Source organism: Bos mutus, chromosome 1 (assembly GCF_027580195.1).
Source record: "Bos mutus isolate GX-2022 chromosome 1, NWIPB_WYAK_1.1, whole genome shotgun sequence".
Classification (NCBI taxonomy): Eukaryota; Metazoa; Chordata; class Mammalia; order Artiodactyla; family Bovidae; genus Bos; species Bos mutus.
In genome coordinates, this window is record NC_091617.1 from 126,093,212 (window position 1) to 126,116,076 (window position 22,865).

At 44.5% G+C, this 22,865-nt stretch overlaps 1 protein-coding gene across 4 annotated transcripts in view; it reads right to left on the minus strand.

Annotated features, from left to right (window-relative positions):
• Positions 1-19,427, minus strand: part of LOC106701464 (uncharacterized) — a 63,622-nt gene extending 44,195 nt beyond the window's left edge. The window contains exons 1-6 of one of the 4 annotated variants that reach the window (XM_070375211.1): positions 18,792-18,878; positions 13,390-13,618; positions 11,472-11,624; positions 4,438-4,586; positions 1,316-1,456; positions 753-898 (exon numbers count right to left, since the gene is read on the minus strand). In XM_070375211.1, the coding sequence (XP_070231312.1) occupies positions 753-898; positions 1,316-1,456; positions 4,438-4,586; positions 11,472-11,624; positions 13,390-13,569 (769 nt within the window). In that variant the 5' untranslated portion in view covers positions 13,570-13,618; positions 18,792-18,878. Of the gene's footprint in view, positions 1-752; positions 899-1,315; positions 1,457-4,437; positions 4,587-11,471; positions 11,625-13,389; positions 13,619-18,791; positions 18,879-19,352 lie in introns of those variants that run through there. The other 3 variants (XM_070375204.1, XM_070375219.1, XM_070375227.1) reach the window with 3 other exon arrangements.
• Positions 19,428-22,865: the final 3,438 nt, after the last annotated feature.

Below are 22,865 nucleotides of genomic sequence, written 5' to 3' on the forward strand. Positions count from 1 at the left end.
TCTTAACCACTGGGCTACCAAGGAAGCCCAAGATTAGTGTTCTTGTCAGAAACCAGAGAGCTTGCTCTGTCTGCCTTCACATACCTAGGAAAGACCCTGTGAGGACAAAGCAAGAGCGGGGCCATCAGCTGGCCAGGAAGAGAGCTCTTATCAGGAACCAAAGCAGTTGTAACAGAGACCACAAACTTAGTGGCTTAAAATAGTACACGTGTATCATTTTACAACTCTGGGGGTCAGAGTCCAAAAGGGCTCCTATAGGCAAAAGTCAAGGTGTCAGTGGACCCGCATTCCTTTTGGAGGCTCTGAAAAGAACTTGTTTCCTTGTCCCTTCTAGCTCCTACAGGCCACCATGGCTTATGAACACTACCTCACGTCACTCCAACCTCTCCTTCTATTCTAATACTTCCTTCTCTCTGACTCTAACTGCCTGCCTCCCTCTTACAATGATCTTTTTGCCATGTGAGCAAAGATAGTCACAGGATCTGAAGATTAGGACAAAGACATCTTTGGGGACCTGTTATTCTGTCCCTACACATTCTCAGGAAGAAGAATCTCCTTGAATCACTGGGAAGGTCACCTTTAATTGCAAAACAAAGGTTCCATCTTTTAGGCGGCCCCAATGAGCCTAGGAGAATCCCAGGGACGGGGGAGCCTGGTGGGCTGCCGCCTGTGGGGTCGGGCAGAGTCGGACACGACTGCAGCGACTTAGCGACTTAGTGAATGAGCCTAGGACCAAGTTTCCCACAGCTTACCTTGGAGCAGCGGAGGGGGGTTCCCAGTGTCTGGTGAGGAAATGGCCAGTTGGTCTTTCCCCTGTATCTCTGCATACTCTGCCAGGGGTCTGAGGAGACCCAGAGCTCCAGAACATTGCAAGTAATTGCCACCGAGGTGCAGCTCACTGGGGAAGGGGCGAAATACACTGTTCATTAGATATTTTTTCCCCTCTGTCAAATTTAGATTTGAGGTCTTCAACTCATAAAATAATAGGCCTAGTTACAAAATAATACATAAATAATCATAATAAATAATAATAGGCCACGTCATAAAAAATAGACCTAGTAACTGCATCAGCCGGCCAAAACAGGCATTTAGCACAACACCCTTGATTCTCAAATATAACTAAAGGATCTTTCTATTATAATTAAGAAAAGAGAAACAAAATAACTAGAGGAGGAAAACATGATGAGAAACGTAATAAAAAATCTAAGAACTCATGGGTTAGCAGGCTCTGTAAGTAAGTGTTTATATAACTCAAGACGCAACAGTGCCAAGATGTGACGGGGCGGGGGTGGCGGGGAGCAGGGGACCCTCTCACCGAATGGCACTGTGGCATACGATGGAGCCCAGCCTCGGTCCATTCTGTGGCCCCAGACCACAGTAGCGCAGACTGAGGCTCTGAAGCCTTTGGTTGTTCTCCAGGCCTGAGAAAATACTCTCAATTTCTTCATGTGTAAATCTAAAAAGAAAGGATAGGAACTTTAAAATTTATGCTACCCATTGGATTATTAATGTTAAGTACTTCCAAGGCAGTGAGCAGTACTTCTGCTGGTCCTCAGTTTAGGCTTCCAGGGCTAGGGCTGCCTGTGGGGGTCGGCTGGGATGAATGAGGCGGGCAGCCTGCCTGTGGAGGAAAGGGGACCCGGAGTCTGCCTCCTGGGCAAAGAGAGCAGAGGACTGTTTGAAGTACCCATTCAAGGGAGCAGATGGAGAGCAAGTTGTGAATCCTGAAGGTGAGAGAGGTGGCCCAGTTGGTAGTCTGGGAAGACTCACTGGTACCAGGACTCTGTAAGGAGAATCCTCTTAAGCCATGTCCACAGCAGGTTCAGGAAAGTTAAACCTCTCAGCCCTCCTTGGCCCTGAGGTCCTCTTGCCTTAATCTGCACAATCCCTAGAGTTTCAAAGTGAAATCACACCCATCATCTCATTCATGCCAGCAACAGCCTCTGTGGGTAGGTAGGGATTAGGTCAAGAAACTGAGGCCTAGCAACATGTTTGGGGAATTTGCAAAGTCAAGGCTTGAACTTTAAAATAAAGTGAGAACTTGCCTGGTGGCACAGGACTTCCCAGGTGGCTCAGATGGTTAAGAATCTGCCTGCAACACGGGAGACCTGGGTTGGATCCCTGGGCTGGGAAGACCCCCTGGTGGAGAGCATGGCGACCCACTCCAGTATTCTTGCCTGGAGTATCCCATGGACAGAGGAGCCTGGCAGGCTACAGTCCATGGGATCACAAAGAGTCAGACATGACTGAACGACTAAACTCATATATACTCCCTGGTGGCACAGTGGATAAGAATCCACCTGCCAATGCAGGGGACACAGGTTCGATCCCTGGTCCAGAAAGATCCTACATGCCACAGAATAACTAATCCTGTGTACCACAACTAGTGAAGCCCACACGCCCAGAGCCCATGCTCTGCAGCCACTGTAATGAGAAGCCCATGCCCATCAATGAAGAGTAGCCCCTGCTCTCCACAACTAGAGAAAGCCCTCACAAAAGAAACGAAGACCTAGCACAGCCAAGAATAAAATAAATAAAAATTTAAAAAATGAAGTGAACAGTACTGACAGAAATAACTTTAAAATTTATAGATGTATTCAACAAGTAATTATTGAGGACCACAGTGGCTGAGGGGATGCAGCTGTGTATGAGAAAGAGGGGCGTCCTGCCTGCTGGACTTCATAGTCTATCAGGGAAAACGCTGAGGACAGAGCTCCAGTCCCCAGAGGGCAGTGACCTGCAATCTGTCCATGTTGAGGTCTCAGTGCAGACTCCCAGCTACCCAACCCTGACAGCTCTAGGTGTCAGCAGCAGCAGTATTTCCACTGACAATTAAAACAAGCTGTTTCTTAAAGACGGGAATTCCTTCTTTCTTCCCCGCAGTGCAGGTCTCTGGGTCCAGCACAGCAACTGGAGTCTAGAGGGTCTCCTAGCAGTGGGGTTGGTTCTACTTGGTCCATTTGGGGAGCTCTGTGGCTGCTCCTGAATCACTGCATGGTGTCCCAAGGACCCTGTCCTTCTGCTGCCCTGAATTAAGAGACCCTAAGGCTCCTGGTGGCTCAGTGGTAAAGAATCCGCCTACAATGCAGCAGACATAAGAGATGCAGGTTTGATCCCTGGGCAGGAAGGTCCCCTGGAGGAGGGCATGGTAACCCACTCCAGTATTCTTGCCTGGAGAATCCCACGGACAGAGAAGCCTTGGCAGGCTTCAGTCTGTACGTTCACACAGAGTCAGACATGACTGAAGTAACAGCATAAGGCTCCTCCCAGCATTTCAGAAACGCGGAGAATCTCCACAGAATATTGACTTTCCCCAGCTTGTGCTGATGGACTTGTTCTCTGTCACCACCAGGGCCCTAATAAGATCCCAGTCCTTTAGTGGGGTCTTTGTGTCACTGAGCTACCACTTCTCAGGCATGACTTCACAGCCCACTGGCCTTTTGAGTACAGGGCACCACCTGGCTCCGTGGCAAGAGTCACAGAATCATAGACTTGGGAAGTGGAAGAGATCAGCTCATAGATCAGACAGGTGGCACGACCGACCCCAGATCACATAAGCAGTTTGAAATCTTTTATGGATTGTAAATTAAGACCCCAGCAGTCTAGTATCATTGATTAAAGGTGGACTCTGAATCAGACACCTGAATTCACATCTAGTCTCCATCCCTAAGAACCAAATGGCCTTGAACAAGCCAGTTAATCCCCCTGAGTTTTTCCTTACCTATAGTCAAGGGTTAGAAACGGTACATATCTATCATTATAATCATACATCTCTATGTAATGGTATATATTGATACATATCTACTGTAATGAGAAAATCCACGTCCTGTGCTTGGCATGCAGTAATAACCATTAGCAAATATTGTCATTATTAGTATTATTGACTTTGACCTCCCTTGACCACTCGGAGCCCAGCCCTCTGAAGGACTTGCTCTGCTCTTGTCTGGCACCATACCTTTCCTCCCACCTTCTTTCCTAGTGAACACTGACCATGTCTATGGAACTGCAATTCCCCTTATCCAAACTACTGCTAAAATGTATATCAACAACTTTTGTGATATTCAGACTTTCCGCCTTGTGCTTTACATAATCAAGAGCGTGTCTCCTCCCTCTGTACACTGAGGACTCCCTTGGACAGTGGCAGTGCCTTAAGTACACTTATATCTTCCTTAGCAACAAGCACCATGCCTTGGACAAACTAGCCTTCGACAAATGTTTGTTAAAAGAATAAACAAATGACTAGAGACTCTTTTTGAGAACCCTAACATTTACTAGGAACATGAACTCTAAGGAAGTTTTAGGGTGTCCTTTGCAGCAATGACTTGATTAGACACAAGGAACTAGGATATTTCCCTCCCCTGCCTTTGCCTCCCCCAGCTGCCAGCGAGGGCGGGCGTAGGCATGGGGAACTTTGAAGGATCTGCATTCCAGCCTTACCTGCAGTAGTCGAGGACAAGAACATGCAGACTGCTGAGATGCAAAGCCTGCCCAAGCCTCCCCAGAGACCATGGATCCATCTTGCAGTCAATGAGTTCCAGGGTGGTAAACGGGCAGCGGGTGTGCCCCTTCGATTCTAGAAGCAAAGCCTGAGAATGCAAGGTTAAAAGTGCAGACACAATGAAAACAAACATGATCTGTGTTTGGTTTTTTATATTCGAGTTTATTCTTCATTTAACTTTTAAACACTACTATGGTTGAATATTGGAGAAGGCAATGGCACCCCACTCCTGTACTCTTGCCTGGGAAATCCCATGGATGGAGGAGCCTCATAGGCTACAGTCCATGGGGTCGCTAAGAGTCGGACACAACTGAGCAACTTTACTTTCACGTTTCACTTTCATGCATTGGAGAAGGAAATGGCAACCCACTCCAGTGTTCTTGCCTGGAGAATCCCAGGGATGGGGGAGCCTGGTGGGCTGCGGTCTATGGGGTCACACAGAGTCAGACATGACTGACGTGACTTAGCAGCAGCAGCAGCAGCATGGTTGAATATGATCTGTGTTTTTATAAATTACTTCAAAGTCACTTATGTTAATTATTCAACATTTTGGCCTCTAAGATAACTTTCTAGTTACCCAAAGAGAAAGTGGCACAAAAACAAAATAATTTCCCTTTAAAATGAAGACTCACTAGGAATTCCCTGGCTGTCCAGTGGTTAGGACTCCATGCTATCACTGCCAAGGGCCAGGTTTCGATCCCTGGTTAGGGGACTAAGATCCCACAGCTGCTTGGCGTGGCAAAATAAATAAAAATTTAAAATAAAAGATAAAATGAAGACTCATTGAAGAATTGTTCAGGAAACATCAAGCTTTATGATGAGAGAAAATACACGGTAGCACAATATAAGCACAAGTCTAAGGCAAGGTCATTTCTTGCTGTAACGAAGGATCCCAATGACAGTGAAATTCCAACCTGATAGGAAAAAGTATTTAAAGCTAAAAAACACGAAAGCTGCCTTTTTAGCAATTAGAATCACCATGACCTGAGGATTCCCTCAGTACAGAATTTAAGCCTGAAAGTGACTTTGGTAGGGTTTGGAGGATGTAGGGTTTTGTGAGGTAATGACATGTGGGTCAGAGACAGGATTCCAAATTACAGCTTGGTTGAGAATAAAAAAGCCCTTGCAATCTTAACTACAGAGCTGGTGCCTGAGGCTTCTTTAATGAGAGAAAGTCTAGTTTGAGTGCTGGATCAGATTTCTCAAGCTGTATTTCTGACAGAGGAGGCTATGTGGCACATCCCTGCTGATGTTAACGTTGGTCTGTGCAAAATAAACTCTGGACCAGGTCCTAAAGATCTCAACCAGTGGTTTGCAGGGTTACCCGCCCTGCTGTGGGCAAGACCACGGCCGTCTGATAGAATTTCTCAGCAGCCTTCAGCTGACCGAGAAAGTGAAAAAGTAAAAGTGTTAGTTGCTCAGCTGTGTTCGACTCTTTGTGACCCCATGGACTATAGCCCACCAGGCTCCTCTGTCCATGGGATTCTCCAGGCAAGAATACTGAAATGGGTAGGCATTCTCTTCTCCAGGGTATCTTCCCCACTCAGGGATCAAACTCAGGAATCTCCTGCATTGTAGGCAGATCCTTTACCATCTGAGCCACCAGAGAAGCCTGTAGATTACCAAGAGGGCTACATTTTAAGGAACTGTTAAGGATCACTTTTAACATGCATGAATAGCATTCTCTTTCCAATTTGAATGAACTGAGTACCTGACTGAGCCTCTGAATAAAAAAAAATTAAAAATTCTGTTTATATATTTAAAATAACTTTTTAAAGATTCATTTTAAAATTAAAGTCAAAAACATATAAAATTTACCATTTTAATAACTTTTAAGTGTACATCTCTGTGGCTTTAAGTGTATTCACACTGTTGTGCAAGCCCCATCACCATTCCTCTCCTGAATGTTTTCCATTGGTCAAAACTGAGCCTCTGTACCCATTCAACAAACGCTCCCATTGTTCTCAGCCCCCAGCCCCTGGCAACTGCCAATTCTACTGTCTGCTCTATGAATTTGACTACTCTAGGTACCTCATATAAGTGAAATGATACACTATCCTTTTGTTTCTGACTTATTTCACTCACTTCAAGGTTCATCCATGTTGTAGCATGTGTCAGAATTTCCTTCAAGTTATGTCCAACCTAGATAGCATATTCAAAAGCAGAGACATTACTTTGCCAACAAAGGTCTGTCTAGTCAAGGCTATGGTTTTTCCTGTGGTCATGTATGGATGTGAGAGTTGGACTGTGAAGAAGGCTGAGCGCCGAAGAATTGATGCTTTTGAACTGTTGTGTTGGAGAAGACTCTTGAGAGTCACCTGGACTTCAAGGAGAGCCAACCAGTCCATTCTGAAGGAGATCAGCCCTGAGATTTCTTTGGAAGGAATGATGCTAAAGCTGAAATTCCAGTCCTTTGGCCACCTCATTCGAAGAGTTGACTCATTGGAAAAGACTCTGATGCTGGGAGGGATTGGGGGCAGGAGGAGAAGGGGACAACAGAGGATGAGATGGCTGGATGGCATCACTGACTCGATGGACGTGAGTCTGAGTGAACTCTGGGAATTGGTGATGGACAGGGAGGCCTGGCGTGCTGTGATTCATGGGGTCACAAAGAGTCGGACACGACTGAGCGCCTGAACTGAACTGAACTGAATATCTGACTGTATGTATATACCATATTTTGTTTACCCATTGGTCTGTCAGTAGATACTCGGTTTGCTTCCATCTATGGCTATTGTGAATAATGCTGCTATGAACATGAATGTATAAATATCTCTTTGAGACCCTTCTTTCAATTCTCTTGGGTACGTACTCAGAAGTGGAATTGCTGGATGATATAGCAGTTCTCTATTTTTAATGTTTGGAGGAGCCACCATACTATTCTCCATAGTGACACCATTTTACATTTCCACCAAGAGTGCACAAGGGTTCCAATTTCTCTGCATCCTCATCAACACTTTATTTTCTGCTTTTTTGAATAGTAACCATCTTAGTTAACATGGGGTGGTATCTCATGGTGGTTTTGATTTGCATTTCTCTAATGATTGATAGTGGCCCCCAAAAAGATTTTCACAACCAAGATAATCACGATGGTGTGATCACTTACCTAGAACCAGACATCCTGGAATGTGAAGTCAAGTGGGCCTTAGAAAGCATCACTACGAACAAAGCTAGTGGAGGTGATGGAATTCCAGTTGAGCTATTTCAAATCCTGGAAGATGATGCTGTGAAAATGCTGCACTCAATGTGCCAGCAAATTTGGAAAACTCAGCAGTGGCCAGAGGACTGGAAAAGGTCAGTTTTCATTCCAATCCCAAAGAAAGGCAATGCCAAAGAATGCTCAAACTATCGCACAGTTGCACTCATCTCACATGCTAGTAAAGTAATGCTCAAAATTCTCCAAGCCAGGCTTCAGCAATATGTGAACCATGAACTTCCAGATGTTCAAGCTGGTTTTAGGAAAGGCAGAGGAACCAGAGATCAAATTGCCAACATCCGCTGGATCATCGAAAAAGCAAGAGAGTTCCAGAAAAACATCTATGTCTGCTTTATTGACTATGCCAAAGCCTTTGACTGTGTGGATCACAATAAACTGTGGAAAATTCTGAAAGAGATGGGAATACCAGACCACCTGACCTGCCTCTTGAGAAACCCGTATGCAGGTCAGGAAGCAACAGTTAGAATTGGACATGGAACAACAGACTGGTTCCAAATAGGAAAAGGAGTATGTCAAGGCTGTATATTGTCACCCTGTTTATTTAACTTCTATGCAGAGTACATCATGAGAAACGCTGGACTGGAAGAAACACAAGCTGGAATCAAGATTGCCGGGAGAAATATCAATAACCTCAGATATGCAGATGACACCACCCTATGGCAGAAAGCAAAGAAGAACTGAAGAGCCTCTTGATGAAAGTGAAAGAGGAGAGTGAAAAAGTTGGCTTAAAACTCAACATTCAGAAAACTAAGATCATGGTATCTGGTCCCATCACTTCATGGCAAATAGAGAATAGGGAAACAGTGGAAACAGTGTCAGACTTTATTTTTTGGGCTCCAAAATCACTGCAGATGGTGATTGCAGCCATAAAATTAAAACTCCTTGGAAGGAAAGTTATGACCAACCTAGATAACATATTGAAAAGCAGAGACATTCCTTTGCCAACAAAGGTCCGTCTAGTCAAGGCTATGGTTTTTCCAGTGTTCATGTATGGATGTGAAAGTTGGACTGTGAAGAAAGCTGAGCGCCAGAGAATTGATGCTTTTGAAGTGTGGTTTGGAGAAGACTCTTGAGAGTCCCTTGGACTGCAAGGAGATCCAACCAGTCCATCCTAAAGGAGATTAGTCCTGGGTGTTCATTGGAAGGACTGATGCTGAGGCTGAAACTCCAATACTTTGGCCACCTCATGTGAAGAGTTGACTCACTGGAAAAGACCCTGATGCTGAGAGGGATTGGGGGCAGGAGGAGAAGGGGATGACAGAAGATGAGATGGCTGGATGGCATCACCGACTCAATGGACGTGAGTCTGAGTGAACTCTGGGAGTTGGTGATGGACAGGGAGATCTGGCGTGCTGCAATTCATGGAGTCACAAAGAGTTGGACACAACTGAGCGACTGAACTGAATTGAATGATTGATGGTGTTGAAAATCTTTTCAGGTGCTTCTTGGTCATTTGTGTATCTTCTTCAGAGAATGTCTGTTCAAGCCCTTGACCATTTTAAAATCAGTTTGCTTATTTCTTGTTATTGAGTTATATGAGTTCTTTATATATTCTGGATATTAACCCCTTACCACATATATGCTTTGCAATTATTTTCTCCCTTTTCACTCGGTTGATTGTGTCCTTTGAAGCACAGAAGTTTTTCATTTTTATGAGGTCCGATTCACTTAATGAGTGTGTGTGTGTGTTGCTTGTGCTTTTAGTGTATATCTAAGAAATCACTGCCAAATCTAACATTATGAAGCTTTTCCTCTATGCATTGTTCGGAGAGTTTTAAACATATCTTTTTAAAATGTGTTGATTGACAGGCAGGTTAGGGAGAAATATCCAAAGGTCAAAGAATGAGAAGAAAATGACCCAGAGAGGTATGCGGCCCTGAAGCCAGCTTTCCCTTTTGACAGCATCATTAAAGCAGTAGATTTGGGCTTTGATTTTAATGGATCATACAGTCCAGGGGACAAGGTGAGCAGTCCAACAGGAAATCCTGAATAGAGGTGTGGCTCAAAACATAAAGTGGATTGTAGTGCTATGTCCTTAGAGTAACAAAGAACTAGAAATAAACCCAACTCTTCCCTTCCCCAAAGGATCCCAGGGAAAATGGCCCATCTCAAATTGAGTATATGGAAAAAAATACATCCCCTGAGAACTCACAAAACTAGCCTTAGCACAGGTTTGCAACTTGAATTAACATCACCAGAATGGTTCAAAAAACCTTGAAAGTGAAAGTGTTAGTCACTCAATAATGTCTGACTCTTTCCATCCCATGGACTGTAGCCTGCCAGGCTTCTCTATCCATGGAATTCTCCAGGTTAGAATATTGGAGTGGGTCATCATTCTTTTCTCCAGGGGATCTTCCCAACCCAGAGACAACCCAGGTCTCCTGCATCACAGGCAGATTCTTTACCATCTGAGCCACCAGGGAAGCCCCAAAGAAACCTTAGATTAAGAACTTAATTTTGGGACTTCCCTGGCAGTACAGCAGTTAAGACTGCATTTCCACTGCAGGGGACACAAGTTCCATCCTTGGTTGGGAAACTAAGATCCTGAATGCCATGTGGTATGGCCAAAAAAAAAACCAAAGGAAAAAAAAAAAAGAATTTAACAGCTCTGAGCGTGTGGTAGAAAAACCTGTAAATATTCTCTGGAGAGAGCTATCTGCACATCAGAGCTCAAGAAATTGCCATAGCTATTTTTGTCCCCACAAAATATGAATTTACAGTAAAAAAAAAAAAAAAAATCACAAAAACATACAAAGGAATGCCCTCATAAGTAAGAACCAGTAGAAGCAAGAGTCAGAAATGTCAGACTCCAAAATAATTCAGATTATTGAAATTATTAGACATAGATTATAAGTTTAAACATTCAGAGAAATAAGGGACTTTCAAAAAGGCTAGGAACTGGAAAAATTAGTGTTTTTTGTGTTCTGTTTGAGTTTTTCTCCACCCCAGAATCATGATTCTGGTGTTGTCCTAGACTATCTTCTAGAAACCTTATTGTTTTGCCTTAAATAATATATAATCCATCTGGAATTGATTCTGGGGTATGATGTGAAGTAGAAATCAAGCTTATTTATCTCCCATATTGTGTATGTTAGCTTATCTTTTTGTCCTCAGTGAAAGGATTTACCTGAATTATCTGATTTGCCCTTGCCAGAAGTAAAGTCCTATATATAACTTATGACTCACTATAAAGGAAGTTCAATATAAAAAATAATGATATTTAATCTATAAGTGTGTTTTCAGCAAACCATCATTCAAGACTGAAGGCTATGTGTTATACAATAGCAGTCAAAATTAATAAACATGGAGAAATCTTGACAACATAATGTGAGTAAAAGAAGTCATAAAATCACACAAAGTACAATTCACGTAGGTAAGTAAAAATATACATGCATATGTAATAAAAGCATAAAAACATGAATGGGGTTGATACACATCAACTCCAGGCTAGTGGTACCTCCTGGAAGTAGATGGGGGAGAAGAAGAAAGATGGCACTTTAGCTCTTGTATTTGTAAGTATCTTCAATATCCATTCCTTAAAAAGTATATTATGCAACGGTGAGTACATAGATGTCAGTTCTATTATTTTTTGCACTTTTATATGTCTGAAATATTTCACTAAAAATACTTTTAAAAAAGAATAGTTTGGAGCATATCAGTCAACAACCACATAAACTATAGCTGGAACACATGATAATATGCTTACATTCAATTTTAAGGTTAAATGGAGAGCAATTTTTAAAATGCATGACTCACAAGTCTGGCGATCTCTGGGTTGCTCAGTTGAAAGCCCCAGATGCAGATCTCTCTCCCCAGCATGTAACACTCATCCCGAACAGTCATGAGCAAAGGTTCCAAGGAAATTGGTAGGATGCCTGGCGGGGAGTCATCAGGTCTTACCAGTACAAACTAGAATGTTAAAAAAAACTACAGGTGGGCATCATAAACGGAGGTTCATGTGTCCAAATATGTAGAGAAAAATATCATCATTAGACAACATTAGAAGGACATTACTTATTAACTTTGGATCAAGTGTGCATTGGGGTTCAACACAAACTTAGGGAGTTCCTGCCTAAGCTTCATGAAAAGTCCCACAAGGCAGAGATTTTTTTCCAGCAGGCTACTGTCCATAACTGGGTCAGGAAATCAATTTAGTGGGTTGTTACCAGCTTTTTCTTTATTTCTTTAATGAAACAGAAAAGAAGGGAAATTATCTGAGTATATACTATGCAGTAAGGAATAACAGTCTCATGACACTTTCGTTTTACTGACGTTCGAAATAAAAATGGAGACCCAACCAAAGCAACCCAACATAAACAGCTCTTAGGGTCACACAGATTCCAGTACTTATATACTTGGTCATAATGTTAATTATATTTCTGATGGTGATTATAATTAAAAATACTTGGAAAATACTGCTGACATGGTTATAAACTTGAATAAAGTTTATGATTAACCCTATGATTAAGTAGTGCAGCCTAATTATAATAACAACAACCAGAAAAAATGAATTAGGCCAATGCAGGAGACACAGGAGACTTGGGTTTGATCCCTGCGTCAGGAAGATCCCCCAGAGGAGGGCATGGTAACCCATCCCAGTATTCCTGCCTGGAGAATCCCATGGATAGACCAGCCTGGTGGGCTACAGTCCACGGAATTGCAGAGTCGAACACGACTGAAGCGACTGAGCATGCGCAGGAGCGCAGGTCGGGAAGAGGAGAAGTGGAGAGTGAAAGCCTGAAGGAATATAGTGGGTGTGGGCAGCTTTCCTGAGAATGGGAGTTCAGAAAGAGAGAGGGATTTAGACAGGAACTGTGGGAGGGTTTCTCTGTGGAGGGTGCAATGTAATCACCCTCCCAACCCCAGAAACATTCAGGAAAAATATGGGTGGAATGGATTTGTGTCAAAGTCTTAAGTAATGGTATTTAAAGTACCCATCTCTATCTAATTATTTTGTTTAATTTGTTGTCTTGCTTAACACCCAGCATTTTATGAAATCAGTAGGTATGTGGTTATTAAAACACAGATTGTCTTTCTGGGCTGGTGATAGAGAAGTTGTGAAGCTGGACAGTCCGTCTTTGGGTGCCAGGCTCCCCCTTCTGGTCACTCAGGCGCCCCTTCCTGAGCTGACCACTTAGGCTGGCCTCTCTTCCTCCCCCCTGACATTCAACCAGTAGATTTAATCTCAGAAAAGATGTGACATCAGGTTTTTTTCCCCTGAAATCCAAATGATATGCTGTCTTACTCCAAGTGAGATGGGAGGGGTGTGGGTATTTGCAGGTCAAGCTTGATGGCTTGGACGCATCAGATGTCAAGACAAGGAGACATTCTTTTGGAGGGTCGGGAGTGCTGGCGAGGGAGGTTCTGCAATGATGACAAAAGGGATGCTTTCGAGCTGGACTCTCCAGACATAGAGTGGGAGGAAAGGCAGGCTGGCCGTTCCGGAGGTGAAGCGGGGTGAGAACAGGCAGAGCTGCTCGAAGGATGAAGGACGGGGATGGGCAGACTGGGAGGGAGGAGTGGGAAGGTAGGAGGAGTGCCGAGCAGACTTTGGTGCCAGAGTCAGGCTCTGGACGGCATGCAGGCAGGAACGCAGAGCGGGCGACCCCGCCAATTCTGGGCTTGAAGGGATTGAGGATCCATGTTCCTTGGTTTCTTGAGAGGATACACTCACCTTCCTGAGAATCCGTTCATGGTTGATGCTGGCTTTCAAGTCCCTTTTGATGGCTGGACACACAGACGTCTGAGTCTGTACACAACGCTTCTCGTATGTTTTCAGGAACTTTTGAAGAATGGAAACAATGGACTGGGGTGCTCCTTTAGTTTTTCGTTTTCCTTGCTTTTCTCTTGGCATTGTTTCATAGCGTTAGATTCCACTTGGATTCTGAGAACTGTAACTTGCCCTGAAACCCAGCACACAGATTATCTTTTTAAAGAGGAGATCACACTTTCCCACTAAAAATGAGCAAATATCGCTGCACACCTTCTCTGAAAATCATAAAGTACTTCACTAATCTTAAAATGAGAGTGGAGAATCAGAGCAGAAAATTTCAATTTGCAAGGACTATACTCATGGAAATGGATTCTTTCTTTTAGATTGTTTAAAATGGGGGAAGTTCTTTGAATTCAATTGTAAAGGAACACAATTAACATTAGTAGTGGGCTTTAAATACTTCCACGTTCATATTGATTTAAAAGTGGCATAATTTTCTTTTAGACATAATTCCTGCCACGCAGTAATTATAGTGGTTAAGAATGTGGGCTTTGGAAGGTAACAAACTTGGATTTTAGTCTTATCTCCACTACTTGATTTACTGTGTGGCCTTAGAGAAATTATAAACTCTTCAAGCCTCCATTTCCCAATCTGTAAAATGGATTATGGTTGTCATAAAGGTTAAATGAGATGAGTTTATAAAGCACTACACAGTGCCTGGCATGTAGTGATAAGGAAACATTTTTATTATTATTGATGTTATTTTTACTCTGCTGGCTGCAAGAGTCAGTTCTAATTTTTGTCAGTGGGATTGCTGGATCACACGGAATTTTTAGTCTTTTAAGGAACCTCTATGCTGTTCTCCATAGTGGCTGCACCAGTTTACATTCCCACCAACAGTGTAGGAGGGTTCCCTTTTCTCCACACCTTCTCTATCACTTATTAATTTGTAGCACAAGTTTTTGTTTTATATATTTTGGCACTATGGTATTAATACTGGGTACTTACAAATTTAGAACTGATAAATTTTCCTAGGAGATGTACTCTTTTGACGTTACTTAACATCCCTTTTTGTCTCTAGAAATGCTTCATGTCTCAGAGTCACAGATCCCAAAATGTACTGAGATGCGTGGAGGCACTGCACACTTCCAGGGCGCTTGGGGATGTTTTAAATTTTCAAGGGAAAGCTAGCGTCATCTGTTAGAAGCCATACGAACTACTGGGGGTAGTCCACATTTTCAATTTAGGTCACACTTGCATTGGTATCCTATTGCTAGAAATTAGCCCATCACAAGTGAAAAACATTCTAAAAAGGGAGAGTAAACCCAGTAGAATGTAGAGACTCAGGTACTTGGGTAAGGAAAAATCATATTCTTAATAGCTCTGGTTGGGACTTTATAGATTATCTAATCCATGTAAGCTATCACTGGGATGACCCACTGTCTCAGGACTTTAAGTGCTAAAACCAGGAAAATACTGGGCCAACCAAAATGGCTCTTCACCCTACCACTCACCCGACCCATGGCCAGCACCCAGTTGTAGCTCCAGCATTCTGCTCATAGCTCTGCTCCAGCAGCTCCTGCAGAGCAACCAGACTTGGCAGCTACCCAAAACCTACTTTTCATCTTGGGGCTGGTCTAACTTCTTCTTTTATATGGAACAAAAATGAGGCCCAGGAAGGGAGAGAAGGGATTTGCTCTGGCTGAAAACAGAACTGAGCGTACTGATTCCCAAGACCATTAAAAAAAATTTATTGGCATATAGTTGTTTTACAGTGTTGTGTTAGTTTCTACTGTACAGCAAAGTAAATCAGTGAATCACTGAATCAGCTATATATATATATATCCCCTCTTTTTTGGATTTCCTTCCCATTTAGGTTACCACCAGGCACTGAGTTCCCTGTGCTATACAGTAGGTTCTCGTTAGTTATTTTATTTTATACATAGCAGTGTATATATGTCTGTCAGGAAGCATTTAAACAGGAGGCTTCCTGCGTGCTGTTTTGGATCTGTCAGGAATCTGTTCCTTATTAATTCCTGAATATCCAGGAATTGAGAGGAAGCCTCTCCCTGGGCGGGGCTGAGGAATCCAGGCATTTCCTTCATTAGTTTTTCTATACGGTGATAAGTACCCTCTTCCTTTTTATGAACCGTATGGTAAAAGTGATTATTTACAACTCTGTCTCTCAGGCTATTTCTTTGGAGCGCAGAGGTTCTCTGTGTTGACTTTGCTGCCCGGGCTTCTAAGACCCTCTCGAGAAAGTGCTCTGTGCCTTCACCCCATCGAGAGGGCGCCTGAGGCCTTTGTGAACAGAGCAAGCCCGGTGCAGAGGCTTTATTGGCTTCCTGCGTAAACCAACAAATATCAGCCTCTTTCTCTCTCCTTTACTTTCTTATCAGTCGACTCCAGACCACCAGGTTCTGGTCCATTAAAGGACCCCAACATATGTCGGGCTCCCCCAGTGATTCAGCAGTAAAGTATCTGCCTGCAATGCATGAGCCGCAGGAGACTTGGGTTCGATCCCTGGGTTGGGAAATTCCCCTGGAGGAGGGCATGGCTACCCATTCCAGTATTCTTGCCTGGAGAATCCCATGGACAGAGGAACCTGGCAGCATATAGTCCATGGGGTTGCAAGAGTCAGACACGACTGAAGTGACTTAGCATGCACGCAGTGTATATATGTCAATCCCAATCTCCCAATTCATCCCACCTCCCTTTCCCCCTTGGTATGCACACATTTGTTCTCTACTTCTGCTTTGTAAATAAGAAGGTTTATAACAGTTTTTTCGAATTCCCCACGCATAAATACATGGTATTTATTTTTCTGACCTACTTCACTCTGGATGACAGTCTCTAGGTCCATCCATGCTAAGACCATTTTTGGAAAGCATCTCGAGTGCTGCTTATCATCAGGCAATTGGCAAACACTGCATAGCACCATGGGAGACTGTGTGGGTCGGGAGCGGGTGGCCCAGTTCACCGGAACAGGTTTGAATCCTGTTTCTGTCCATTACCAGCAGGGTGATCGTGGGCAATCAACTTCTCTTCCTTGAACCTCATTTTCTTCATCTGTACACATGGTGGGAATATTAACTCTTTGACATTTTTGAGGATTATATGAGATAACAATTGTAAAGATTTTTTCATCAGTAAGATGGAGATGATGGTGACAAAGAAGTGTTATGGGGAATAATGAGTTACTACTACTACTACTACTAAGTCACTTCAGTCGTGTCCGATTCTGTGTGACCCCAGAGACGGCAGCCCACCAGGCTCCCCCGTCCCTGGGATTCTCCAGGCAAGAACACTGGAGTGGGTTGTCATTTCCTTCTCCAATGCATGAAAGTGAAAAGTGAAAGTGAAGTCGCTCAGTCGTGTCCGACCCTCAGTGACCCCATGGACTGCAGCCTACCAGGCTCCTCCGTCCATGGGATTTTCCAGGCAAGAGTACTGGAGTGGGGTGCCATTGCCTTCTGAGAACAGAACCTGACACATAGCAGATGCTAAGGAGGGAACCTGAGGCATACTGAGTTTATGTGATTTGCCTAAGGGCAGACACTGGTAAGTGGTGTAGTTGGGATTCAAATTTAGACAATCTAGATCCATAGCCCCCATTTGTAACCACTCTAAGGTATCATTTGTTAGAAACTGTTATGAATTGAATGTTTTCACCTCCCCTCCCCTTCAAATTCAAATGCTGAATCCCCAGTGTGATGATATGGGTTCTTTGGAAGGTAATTACAGTTAGATAAGGTCATGAGGGTGGGGCCCTAATGATGGGATTAAGAAGAGACAACAGAGCTCACCTCCAACTCATCCACACCCAAGCTGTTGAATCGGCCATCACCTACAAACCAAGGGGGCTGCCTTGGTGGCTCAGATTGTTAAGAATCTGCCTGCAGTGCAGAAGACCTGGGTTCAATCCCTCAGTTGGGAAGATCCCCAGGAGAAGGAAATGGCTATTCACTCCAGTATTCTTGTCTGGAGAATTCCATGGACAAAGGAGCCCTGTGACCATGGAGTCACAAAGAGTCAGAACAATTGAGCGACTAACACTTTCTTTCCCTTACAAACCAAGAGAACAGGCTTCAAAATGAAATCTATCTTACTAGTATTTTCGTCTTGGATTTCCCAGCCTCTAGAACTGTGAAAAACATTTCTGTTGTCATTGGTATTCTATTATGGAAATGGCAATCCACTCCAGTACTATTGCCTGGAAAATCCCATAGACAGAGGAGCCTGGTAGGCTACAGTCCACGGGCTCGCAAAGAGTTGGACATGACTGAGCGACTTCACTTCAAGCTGACTAAGATGGTACTATCCAATATTGTTTGTTCAGTCGCCAAGTCATGTCTAACTCTTTGTGACCCCGTGGACTGCAGCATGCCAGGCTTGCCTAGCCCTTACCATTTCCAGAGTTTGCCCAAGTTCATGTCCATTTAATCAATAATGCCATCCAACCATTTCATCCTCTGTCACACTCTTCTCCTTCTGTCTTCAATCCTTCTCAGCATCAGCGTCTTTTCTAATGAGTCCACTCTTTGCATCAGGTGGCCAAAGTATTGGAGCTTCAGCTTCAGCATCAGTCTTTCCAATAAGTATTCAGAATTGATTTCCTTTAAGATTGACTGGTTTGATCTGCTTGATGTGCACGGGACTCTCAAAAGTCTTCTCCAGCACCACAGTTTGAAAGCATCAATTCTTCGGCATTCAGCCTTCTTTACGGTCCAACTCTCACATCTGTACATGACTAGCCTTGACTGTTTGGATTTTGTCGGTAAAGTAATGTCTGCTTTTTAACCCACTGTCTAGGTTTGTCATAGCTTTCCTGCCAAGAAGCAATCATCTTCTAATTTCATGGCTGTGGTCACCATCTGCAGTGATTTCAAAGCCTAAGAGGAGGAAATCTGTCTCTGCTTCCACCTTTTCCCCTTTTATTTGCCATGAAGTGATGAGACTGGGTGCCATGATCTTAGTTTTTTTAATATCAAATTTTAAGTTGATTTTTTTCACTCTACTCTTTCACCCTCATCAAGAGGCTCTTTAGTTTCTCTTCTGCTATTGGAGTGGTTTCATCTCATACCTGAGGTTGTTTTTATTTCTCTAGACAATCTTGATTCAAGCTTGTAACTAGGGGAGGGAATGGCAAACCACTCCAGTATACTTACCATGAGAACCCCACTATACAGTACTACTGTTCACAATATCAAGTATTTCTCATGAGCCTCTTCTGGGTATATACACATATATTCGATAAATATTCTACTTAGACCCTCTTAAATCTTGAGTTTTTCACTTACTATTTCAGTATGAGTATTTCCTTCTGTCATTTCTATAAGTGTGTGGCCCAGCTTAGCAATTACCTAGGTGATTGGCTGGTAAGTTAATGAATATTTATTGGAGGTTTCCGGAGTGCATACTCCACGGATGCTAGATTTTCTCATCTTGTCTGGTTATGATTCTCCTGGAAATGGAAGGTGGGGATGGGGGGTGAGCAGGTGAGAGTAGGGGCCTGAGGGTCCTGCCGTCTGGAGAAGCGGTGAGGGGAGAAGAGCCCCTGCCCTGAGTTCTGAGTGCCCTGCCCGCCCAGCTCCAACAGCGGCTAGCTCCCAGAGGGGCAGCTACCTGGCAGGCCTGAGGGGCTGCCTTTTTCGGCCTTCTTCAAAACCCCTGGTGCACACAACAGTTTCGAAAGATCCCGGAAAGAATTCCCACTACCCACCGATGCCGGAAATCCCTACCCTGGGGATGTCTGGGTGGGGAGGCCTATGTCCCTGGGGCGGGGCAGGCGCAAACCAAGCAAGACCTCCACCGAGCCCAGGTCCCAGCGTGTCTGGAGCACCTAATCACGGTTCGGAGTGCCGGTGCAACCTCGCCCTCACCCCGCACGCGCTCCTGGCACCTGGCCCGCGCCCCGCACTCACTCATGCGCCGGGTCCCTGCCTCCCTCCACCGCCGCCGGGTGGCTTCCCGCGTCTGGTGTGCACCATGGAGACGGCTGCCAGGGGGCGGTAGCGGCTAGGGGCGGAGGCCGGAGGAAGTCAGCGACCCGCGGGGGCCAGAGCGCCAGGAGGAGAGGAGGAACAGCAGGAGGAGGGAAAGAGGAGCAGCAGGAAACAGCGTTCCAGGGTTCGCGGGGGCTCTGCCTGGGACCGGGAGAACTCCAGGTGCCCTTGCTGCGGATCTGGGTCCTGGCAGCTGATGGGGCTGCAAGGGACGAGGTCTAGGAGGGGACAGAGCTGGGGACCCGTGTCCCTGGTTATCAATGGGTCATTGGGAGGGAGGAGCAGAGGTCTCCAAAGAGTAGATGCCTCGGCCTATTTCCCGCCCACGCGATGTCAGCTGTGGACCGCACCGGAGCCCCTAAGTGGGTTTTTCAAAGAAACCGAGGTTATAAATGGTGGTTACAGCCCACAGCAATAAGCAGAAACCAAGGTGAAGAGGACTCACCTGCGCACTAGCGAGGTTTCCTTTTGCGACATTTTGTCTCCCCACTCCCAAGAGAAAGGGGGCGCCAGGATAAAGGAGGCTGTTCAGGGGCTGGGCCTGGGAGTTTTTCTGGGGAAAATGGAGAACAGAGGTGCAAAGCAGTTGGAGCTTTGGGAAGAAGTGGTTGGGGGAGGAAAAGGGATTTTTTTTTTAGATTTTTTTTTTCTTTTTGGTCGTGCTGTATGACTTGCGGTATCTTCCCCTACCAGGGATTGAACCCATGTTCTCTGCAGTAGAAGCATGGAATCCTAACCACTGAACTGCCAGGCAAGTCCCTGAAAAGAGATTTTTAAGAAATCTTGCTGTGGGCAGTGGCTTTGGGGCTTGCAAATTTAAGGCCCCCAAAGATATCTATGCCCCAATCCTGGAAACCTATGAATATGGTACCTTACATGGCAAAAGAGACTTTGTAGATGTGATTAAAGTTATAGACCTTGAGATGGGACTGCTATCCTTGATTCCCTGGGTGGGGCCAATCTAAGTCTGAGAACTTGAAGTAGGGAAACTTTCGCTGCTGTGCTAGAGATGAGTGATGAAAAGAAAGGTCAGAGAGATGTAATGAGAAGCACTCAACTGGCTGTTGCTGGCTTTAAAGATGGCAAAAGAGCCAAGGAATGTGGGCAGTTTCTAGGGGCTCAAAAGAAGCAGAAATGAACTCTCTCAAACCCACATAAAAGCACTCAGCTGTCCTGACACCTCGCTCCTATTCCAGTGATACCCGTCTGGGACTTTGACCTCCAGAACTATCAGATAATAAGTTATTTGTATCTATCTATCTGTTTATCTGTGTCTCTCACGTAGGGTGTAGAATAGGCTCTTAGTAAATGTTTAATGAAACAATGAATAATGAAATAAATTGGATTAAACAAATTCATAGTAAGCTGCAAGTGGAAAATAGTCCCACAACTCCTCCACACTGGCTATTTTTAAGTGTATATTTTAAACCCAAATGGATCTAAGTAGGCCCAAAGTAAACTGAAGCTGTGGGGAAGGTCAAGAAGGGCAGGGAGGGATCCTGTTTGGACAGACTGGACTGTCCAGTGAGCTGCCCCCTAAAAGTTGTCACCCCTAGGTCATTTCTGCTTTGTGCAGCCTCTTCCTTTCCTCTGCTGGGCCCTAGTCCAGGCTTCCTACAATGTAACCAGAAGGACAGTGAGAGGAGTCTGGAGTGGGATGAGAGACTGCACTTACATTTTATAGACCAGGACTCAAAAGCAGATGCTTAAGAAATAGAGAATGATCAGGAAGGTCAGAGCCCCTGAGGACAGGACAGAGCAAAGTCAGAAACTAGACAGGCCATCAGAGAGGAGATGAGGATCCCTGTGCACCGTGGGCAGGTTTGTAAAGGAAATGTAACACTAGGATTAGGATCAGCTGCAAGTGTCAGAAACCCATTAACACTGGTTGGAAAAAGATAGAAGTTCATTTCCCTTTCATGTTAGTGAAACTCATTGGGCAAACAGTCCAGAGCTGCTATCAAAGGCCCAAGATCATGAAGAATCCAGGCTCTTTCTACTTTATTACTCTGCCATCTTCAGTGTGACTTTCACACATGGCCCCAAATGGGTGCTGAGCTCCAGCCAATTTTGTTCCTATTTGAGATATAAGGAAGGAAAACTGGACAAAGAAGGGCACTTTCTCTCCCTTTAAGGACATTTCCCGGAAATCGAGTGTAATACCTTTGCTTCTATTCCACTAGCCAGGCCTACGGACACGATCATGTGCTGTGGTGCGCTCAGTCGCTTCAGTCGTGTCCGACTCTGTGCATAGCCCACCAGGCTCATACCTAGGGCAAAGGAGGCTGGGAAAGATGGGAAAGATGATCTTTATTCCAGACAGACATGAGCCCAGTGAAAAACGAGAACTTCTGTTATTTACAGAAGAAGGGAAAGATGGATATTGGGAGATAACTAGCAACCTCAGTCACAACAGCTATTAGCTGCCAGGACCACAAGGATGGCTGGGGCAGTGGGTGCGATGGGCACCAGTTTGAGACTATTATATGGATTCCTCGTACATCCAGCATCTGTGAGTCAGGGCAGCCCAGAGCTCATTTCACAGTTGTTAACATTTTAGGGTGTGACTCACCAGGGCTGAATTACAGGACATGCTAAACATGTGTTTTGAGCTCCTGCAAAGCTGGGAGACAACAACAGAAAATGCAAGGACAGAATTTGGTATTTCATGTTTTAAGAAAAACCCTAGCAAAATAGTTTTGGGAAAAGTCAGAACTTTGTTGAACTTCTTTATCTGTCTTTTGCAGTGTAATGTTTTGGTTTTCTATTTATGCATAGGAAGAGGGTAGATGTTCATGATCTTTTTGGTTCTCAGAGCCCTGATCAGACCTTAAGAATCAACACGAAGGGACTTCCCTGGTGGTCCAATGGCTAAGACTCTGTGGTCCCAAGGCAGGGGGCCCTGGTTCGCTCCCTGGTCAGGGAACTGATCCCATATGCCATAACTAAAGATCACATGTGCCACAGCTAAAAAAAGATCCTGCACCCAAATAAATAAAAGCAAATAAATAATAAAACCCCAAAAAAATACAAAAAAGAATCACCCCATAATCATGATTTCTCCCCATTGACTCTAGCAATTGGAGTCTTAGAAGGGGTTTGAGATGAATTTGGCTTTTTGGGGAGAGAGGCTGTTCTGCCATAGAGGAGGAAACCCAGGAGACCTGATGATGGAAAAGAAAAAGAAAGGAAAAGGAGAAAGAAAGAGGGAGAGTGAGCAGAGGAAGGAAGAGATGCAAAGGACGGTGTGAGGTGAGACGGGGCAGAACAGCTCAGGGGCAGTCCACCCCAGAGGAAGTGGTTTATAAATGTCTCCACAACTATATCTACTCCTCCCTTCAAAAGGCAGAACCTAATTACTCTTTCCTTGAGTGTGAGTTGGATTAGTGACTCGGCTTCTAACAAATAAACTAGGATGGAAGCGATGGTGTG